The sequence below is a fragment of the Protopterus annectens genome, chromosome 17.part0, assembly GCF_019279795.1.
Source record: "Protopterus annectens isolate FY-2018-M chromosome 17.part0, PAN1.0, whole genome shotgun sequence".
Lineage (NCBI taxonomy): Eukaryota > Metazoa > Chordata > Ceratodontiformes > Protopteridae > Protopterus > Protopterus annectens.
In genome coordinates this window covers 158,799,386-158,807,880 of record NC_056751.1, presented here as the reverse complement: position 1 = coordinate 158,807,880, position 8,495 = coordinate 158,799,386, and the positions used below count along the sequence as shown (strand labels likewise).

The window sequence follows — 8,495 nt, the reverse complement described above, 5'->3', positions numbered from 1 at the left end:
AAAAAATGGCATGTATGGCAGAGTTCTAAGGCGAAAACCACTGCTGACCAAAAGGAACATAAAGGCTCGTCCCACTTTAGCCAAAAAACATCTTGATGACCCCCCCCCCCAAAGACTTTTGGGAAAATATTCTGTGGACTGACGAGAGAAAGTTGAACTTTTTGGGAAGTGTGCGTCCTGTTACATCTGGCGTAAAAGTAACAGCATTTCAGAAAAAGATTATGCCAATAGTCAAACATGGTGGAGGAGTGTGACGGTCTGGGCCTGCTTTGCAGCTTCTGGACCTGTGATTGATGGAACCATGAATTCTGCTACCAAATAAATCCTGAAGGAGAATGTCCGGCCATCGGTTAGTGACCTCAAGCTGAAGCGCACTTGCGTTCAGTAACAAGACAATGATCCAACACACACCAGCAAGTCAACCTCGGAATGGCTTAAAAAAAAGTCAAAATGAAGATATGGAGTGGCCAAGTCAAAGCCAGACTTGAATCCAATTGAAATGATGTGGCATGACTTTAAAAAAGGCGGTTCATGCTCGGAAACCCTCCAATATAGCTGAATGAAAACAACTCTGCAAAGAAGAGTGGCCAAAATTCCTCAACAGTGATGAGAAAGACTCATCGCCAGTTATTGCAAACACTTAACTGCAGTTGTTGCTGCAAAGGGTGGCACAACCAGTTATTAGGTTTAAGGGGCAATTACTTTTTCACATAGGCCATGTAGGTTTGGATAGTTTTTTTTTTCCTTAATAAATAAAATCACTTAAAAACTGCATTGTGTGTTTACTTGGGTTACCTTTGTCTAATATTTACGTTTGATCTGAACATTTTAAGTGCGACAAACATGCAAAAACATAAAAAATCAGGAAGGGGGCAAATACTAATGCAATCAGTGTTTTATTTATATGGCTATAAGGGATCCAGTATTCCAAGAACTCCAATATCTCATTAAATCATAGTCCCAACTAATACTAAGGCCAGAGATCTAAATTCACTGCAACAAATGAATAAGACTAGAAAAAGGAATAGATTTGTCACAAGCCTCTATCTTCTCAGGAACAAGATCCCTTTCCAAATAAAGCAGCACGATACACAGACTTTACAGCTGGACAACTAAGCGAATATTCAGAAATTCACCTCCAATATGACTGCCTTGGCCCTCCCTGAAGAGACAGGCAAAGCAGAAATGACACTTGTTTAGCAGCATCACTTCGGACGAATCTGTACGTCTTCTACTGCTCAAAAAAGGGTGAAGAGGTCTCAAGCAAGCTTAACATTTTTTTTAACCAGAAAAATAAACTAACTAGTGTGGCAATACATGTTCTGCAATATTTCAAACAAAAACAATACAATACAACAAATTGTGTTCCCTGTCTAAAGCAGAACAATCCTTTTGCTGAAAACACACACAACTTTGTTTCTGGGTGGTTATTAAGGAGACCATTGCGCAGCTTATCCAAATTTCCCAAATACTGTATTAACTTAAGATCACACAGTAGACAAATTAAAGCTAACAAAACCAAACCAGGAAATAGCCCTGCCACACATCAACAAAAGAAAATGCCAAAAAACTACAATATGCATAGATCCTACCTACATATTCTATATTACTCATAGGTTCATAGGTAGATACTAGGCTATCTGCCCTAGGGTATTTATAAGCCTAGCCAGAGTGTATTTGGCTTCCGCCTCCCTATTAGATTAGCCTACTGTGCCTCTAAAGCAGGTTGCAGAAGGTACCCTTTTAAAATTAGTTTAGTTTACTGTGCCTCTGTCTAGCAGGGACATAGAAGAGATCCCAGGGGTGAAATTGCAATTTCCCATCCACGCGTCCAGATTTCGCTTAAAGAGGGTCAGCGAGGGGCTATGTCTAACATGAATTGGGATTCTATTCCAGAGTGAGGGGAGCCGGGAAATGAATCTGTCCCTCCAGCATGTCCTATTTATTTTTGTGCTGAGGTTTAGGTCCCTGGAGCGTGTAGCTCTAAGGGACTTGGATTTTTTGAGGTGGAGCATGTCCATTAATTCTGTGTTTGACATGGCTTTGTACGTCAGGCATAGATCGCCTCTGAGTAGGCAGTAAGCAACTGAGTAGAGCTGGAGTTTCTTTAAATCGAGCTGCATAGGACATCTGTTTGTAGCCCATGATCCTCTTGGTGAGGTACTTTTGGGGTCTCTCCAGTTGCTGCAGGTGTCAGGTAAGGTACATCCCAAAAGGGGCATTGTATTCAATTATGGGCCTGATGAGTGACGAGTAGAGGGGCACAATGACCTCTCTTGATCTAGATGCGAACCCTTTCGTGATAAGGTGGGCTATATTGAAGGTCTTTCTAACCACTTTGGCAACGTGATTATCAAAGGAGAGATTACTATCTACGTTGGTCCCCAAATCTCTAATTACTTCTCCGTACTTAATGAATTACCACCTATGTGGTAATTTGTAGGCACCTTGTTTTTCCCAAAGGGGATGACTATGCACTTTTTAGCATTTAGCTTGAGGCCGTGGCTCTGGCACCAAGCATCCGTCTGTGAGACCCTTTTGGAGAATGCTTGTGTCAAATGGAGATTCGATTATGGCCCCCAGTTTGCAGTCATCTGCAAACTTTGTCAGCCATAACCCCCCCCCCCCCAGTGTTAGCCTGAACCTCAGAGAAGTATATACCGAACAAGAGAGGTCCCAGAACTAAGCCCTGTGGGACACCACTTGCAATTGGTTTGGATTCGGACATGGCACATGCGATTCTGACCATGTGGGTTCTATCTCTGAGCCAGTTTGCAACCCATCTTGTGATACAGGGGTTGATATTTAAGTTGGTAAGCTTATTTATGATGCCTGAGTGGGGTATTGTGTTGAAGGCTTTTGCGAGGTCCAGGTAGGCTGTGTGGACTACCTTGCCCTCATCTATGGCTATGGTAACTGTTTCAAAGAAATCAACTAGGTTTAAGAGGCAAGATCTGCCCTTAAAGCAGAATTGGGTAGGGTCCAGTGTCTGGAGGCTCCCAATGTCTGTTTATGAGTTCCATGATAATACACTCCATAGCTTTACAGACCAGACTAGTCAGGCGTATGGGGCGATAGTTCCCGGGGTCTGTTGTTGCACCACCTTTGTGGAGTGGGACCACTGTAGCTGTACGCCATTCTTCGGGTACATATCCTGTAGTAAGGCTAAGTTTGAACAGTGACTTAATGTGAGGGTTCAGTTCTTCTTGGAGCTCGTGTAAGGCACAGCCTGGGACACAGTCCGGTCCCATAGACACTGTGTTTTTTTGCTTTTGAGAGGGCAGCTTTCACCTGTGCATTTGTGATGTCAGGGAGGTTACATTCAGTTGGGATAAGCATTTGCTCCTTGGGGGGGGGGTTGCGCTGAATCTGTCTGCTAGGATGTTGGCTATGTCTGTAGGTTCGGTATATTTTGTACCGTTATGCAACAATTCTATCTGGGAGTTTCCACCCATGTTCCTGACATAACTAAAGGCGGCCTTGTGATTACCTTTAGTGTCTAGGGCATTTTTTCTTTCGAAACTGGCCTTTGATGAATTTATGAGGGATCGAAGTTTCTTGCCAATACTAATCAGAGATGCCTTCCCTTTTCGGGATTTTGCTCTGTCATGTAGTAGCTTCCTCCTTCTGTTGTATAGCTTATTTACGGCAGGGGTCCACCAGACTGGTCTCCTGTTTTTGGAGGAGTGAATCCTGGTTTTATTTGGGATAGCATGATCCATGCATTCCTGCAGGTGCTCATAGAATGCATTTGTAAAGTATTCTACGGATTGGGCTGTATTATCCTCTGGCCCGGGGGCTTTGAAGGATTCCACCTCAGTCTTGAGAAGTGCAAAGTTGGCTTTTGATAAATTCTTTACAGTGATTTCCATGGCTTGGGTGGGGACGGGATATGGATGTCCAGGGAAATTTGTTTAAGATCTGATCTTCCCAATGAAGGGTTTACCTCTGGTGCGGAACAGAGTCCCCATGTTGGTGATGACCAGGTCCAATATGTTGTTCCCTCTTGTGGGAGTGGTGACCAGTTGTTCCATCGCGTTAGAGTTTATAAATTCAAGGAACCGTTGGGCAAGGGTGTTTGGGCTCGAGTAGTTTTCCCAGTCAATGTGTGGGTAGTTGAAGTCATCCAATAACAGTGTTTGGAGAGACCTTCATATTCTCCAGTGTTCTCAGGAATGCCAAGTGGGGTTCATGTAATAGGGAGTGTGTTCTGTAGCAGGCTACAAACTGAAAGGCAGTTTTTCCCGCTGTTAGTTGCACATGGATGGTTTCCGATGGTTCGTGCAGTGCCACTAACCTGGAGGTGTAGGTATCTTTGATGAATATAGATACCCCCCCTCCTTTTGTGCTTCGGTCCGAGTTTTGGGGCCGAAACACAAGGTATGAGTTATAACCTGGTAGTGCTGGGATGCTCTCAGGAGCCTTGAACCAGGTTTCTGCTACTGCACAGACATCGATTTTCTCCATACTGAGGAGAGCCTAGAGTGCGTGCATCTTGAGGTATAGACTTCTGGCATTGAGTAGCATTACCTTTATTTTTTTTATCCTTGGGTTGTCTATGGAGGTGGGTTTGTCCTTTGAGCCTTGCCTAAAAAAGGCACTATGGGGGTGGCAAGAGCCTTGGCCAGTATACGAAAGCCTAAGGGTGACAGGTGCAAGCCGTCCCTAGCGAAGCAATGTGGCTTGTCGAGCATGTCATCCCAGGCTGACAGACACTGGATCCCCTTTGAATGACACCAATACTTTAGTCAATTGTTGAAACTGATCATTTTGTCTTTATACTGTGGCATCATTCTTGGTGAGGACAAGATGCTACTCAAGGTCAGGGTCATACCAGCCTGGTCTACATGGTCAGAGAGCTCCTCTATGTCTCTTTTCTTGTAGTCCAGGGAGGTACATCTCAGGTCATTCACACCAGCATGGACAATGACGGAATCATACTTGTACTTGCTATGGAGTGACCCGAGTGCTTGCGTTATGTGGTGGATCCTGGCACCCGACAGGCAGCTTACAGTGACGTTCTTGTTCAGTCTGGTGAGCGGGACGTCAGTGTGCCGGACAATAGAGTCCCCTATAACAAGTGTATTTGGTGTGTTGTTTGCCCTTAAGGGCTGTGACTGTGAGGCACACAGATTCTGTGAGATATGTGATTTGTGGGTATTGTTGAGGGGTGGCTGTTGCTTGGATATCTGCTCAGGAGGTCTTTGCTGTTTAGGCAGATTTTTATTTAGAGCCTCAGAGTATGTTTTTGTGTGTTGGGTATGCAGATGCAATAGGTCTGTGCGAGACTGGATTTGTGGTGTGGGTGGTTACCTTTTCCTCCTGACTGAGCCAGTCTTGGGTTGAGAGAGCTCTGCCCCAGTTTGGCTGTGTAACTGCATCTCTCACATGTATTAGAGTTTGTTGGAAGGAGGAGAGGGTTGTCTGTGTACATAAGGCAATTGTAACATTGCCTCAAAATTCCCAGATTCACCAGCTGGACTGGAGAGCAACCTTGAAACTGACCCATGGACATACCAGATTATGCATTCTGTTGTCACAGCCATACCCCAGTGTTAGGTTCCAAAGAATAGTCTTGTTATTTACTTATTTTTTTCTACTCTTAAGACAAATGCTAATATAAATGATCTGGGACAAACTACTGTCATATAGAGGCAGGAGTCAAACCACGAAAGCTAAAAGTGATCAGAGTAACACACAAACCTTGCCATTTTACTAAATGGAATATAGTTTGGGCTTCTAACTGGTGTCACATGAGGTTGTCCAGCTATGCATCACTAATTTTGTATTGGTCTTCAACTACAATGTACTATATATCCACCCTTCCCTGAACATTCTCTATGCAGGTACAATACAGCCTTTCTTTGAAAAGATGCCAAGCAAATGGTACAGTATGCAAGTAGCCAACCTAAGAATGACACTAACAGACACAAGATTAAAACAAATCGTACTCAAATGCACTGAAGCTTAGATTTGTGGACATAGTCATTCATTAAGAATGTCTAAAATGCCACAGATGCACAGAATGTTGCTCCACATCCCCAAAGTATTTTGGGGATGTAAAATTAGTGAGAGGTGAAACTGCACAGCTTGCAACATCCTACCTCCGGAATCAAGAACAAATCTAAAAAATAACCAAGGACAAATGCCCGAAATCACCAACACCTTTTGGCAGTACAAGTGAATGTAAGTTAACATGCATTTGCTAAAGAAAAAGATGTCTGTGACTGCCAGCCATCTATTACATATAATTCACCATCTTTTTCCCCTCTCCATAATTGCCAGTTTTAAGAGGGACACAACAAAACTATAAGCTGAAAATTAAGGACCGATTAAAAGATTCACAACTAACTATAATTACCATTGTTTTTTCTTTTTTTTGTATTTACAAACAGTATTACCCAGTTGATTTGAAATACAACTGGTACAGTGATTTACAATAAGTATTATGAAGTCATATTTTCATACTGAAAGGGAAAAAAACAGACACAGGAAACAAATGTAAATGGGTGTGTTTTACACATACACACAAAGAAAGAGAGGCAAGGACAAAGACGTAAAGTTGGAACAAAGACCCAAAAGTAGGGACAGTGTTTATATATAGCTCTTACAAACTTAGAAAGTTGATAGAACAGGTTCTGCATTAGAATTAACTTTCTGAAGAGTATGAAGTCTGAAACTAACGTCTGTCATTTTATAATGATTTGACACTAATTTGCCAAAAAAGCCACAATTTAACGAAAAATGGACCAAAAATATGAGGCGAAAATCTGTACAGTTGAGAGGTATGGAGTCACTGTCCCGTTAACCATAGTGGAGGTGTAATGAGAGGCAATGCTAGTGAGATTTAGGTGATGGGTTCCTGTTCTGGTACTGACATTTTGTTTGACTAGTTAGATAATTTTCATTTGCTGTGTGTGAATGTGTTGCAGGAACGGAGCTCAAAGCAACGTCAACTGCTGTTACAACTCTATGTTCCAAGTGTACAGCTGGTTCAACCAGTTCCTTACTACACTACGCAATTACCTGTTAAGACGTCAAGCGCAGAAAACCCTATACTCGTGAAAAAAAAATCTGACCACAAAAAGACGACTAGCAGTATTATACAGTGACAATCCGGAATAATATTTTATATCAATAAAAAAAGCACCACCCCACAAACAAATGCGATTTAAGTTCGGAAATCACAGCTTACATAAACGAAAAATATTGAGACCCTGCATAACTGCTTGGCTTTACTACAAAGGGTGGTGTTGCTTTTTAAAAAAAAAAAAAACATCATTATGGAACAGATATACAAAACTAAAAAGTTTCGACAACGCCTGAGCACACCAATTTCCACCTCACCAAACAACATCCCACAAGTTACTGTTTGGACAAACGGCAGGTTGGGTCTGCGGATCATACAACAAAATAACCCCCAACTCCAATTACGCGACCAAAAAACGAAGACTCACGTTAACAGCTATACTTACTCCTACAATGAAAAAAGGAAAGGCTGGGTCATAAAAGTTATACAATTAATAGTAATCGGTAGAAATAATTGGCATAGGCCTCACTTTATCTGTCAGAACTATATGCATACAATAACTCATTTTACCTGAAATTCGAGGGTGCACTTAGTCCCCTGAATTATATCTTCATAAAAGCACTGTTTTGCATTGTCGGGCAATTCAAATGTAATTTCTGAACCCCAAACAAACCCTATCAGAAGGGCAAACAGAAGTTGAGCCCATTTTAGGTGCATAAAAGCCACACTCCACCAATTCATATTGCTATATAATAAAGTAATCGATGTCTGACAAGAAGAGAAGCAATAAGAAGTGACTTGTTCCGGGGAGAGGAAATGACTCGGCGCTGCCTCTGCGTCATTAGAATCCTGCGTACTGACGTGGTTTGTGTCATGCAGGTTCTTCTGACGTGGCAGGTATATGGGAAGTATTTCTGTTTGCTTAAGTTGTAAGTTAGTTTATGCTTCATACTTCTCACCCTCTTAGTGCAAGAAATCGGGACAGAGCTTGACAGAATGGGGAGACAAAGACCCCAAAACAGGGACAGACTTTAAATATTGTTCTTATAAACTTAGAAAGTTGCTAGAGTTACAAGATTTGTGTTAACATACATTTTCTGAAGAATTTGAAGTGTCTGAAACCGAAATGTATATTATTATTTAGTGACTTCAATCCTCAGATCATCCCAATGATTTGCCATAAAAATATATATATATATATATATATATATATGAGGAATAGATCAAAAATATGAAACGAAAATCTGGACATTCTGCAAATATCTGGACAGTTGTAAGGTATGTGTTTAATACCAGCTTAAGTGCGTTTCTCTGTGCAAACTGAGACGATGTTGTAGTGTACTTGTTTTAATGTACTTGCCGGCAGTTCCACGCTATATCAAATTGGAAATGCCGGGCTTCCCAGTATAATTGTTATTTACATGTCTCACTTGAGGCTGTATCTCAGGGTACCGCGAAGGATGCG

The 8,495-nt window shown here is 41.9% G+C and overlaps 1 protein-coding gene across 1 annotated transcript in view; it reads right to left on the bottom strand.

Moving 5' to 3' along the window:
• TMED7 (transmembrane p24 trafficking protein 7) overlaps positions 1-7,863 on the bottom strand; it is a 422,902-nt gene extending 415,039 nt beyond the window's left edge. The window contains exon 1 of the mRNA XM_044059110.1: positions 7,601-7,863. Within this exon, the coding sequence (XP_043915045.1) occupies positions 7,601-7,771 (171 nt within the window). The 5' untranslated portion in view covers positions 7,772-7,863. The remainder of the gene's footprint in view (positions 1-7,600) is intronic.
• Between the last annotated feature and the right edge of the window lie 632 nt (positions 7,864-8,495).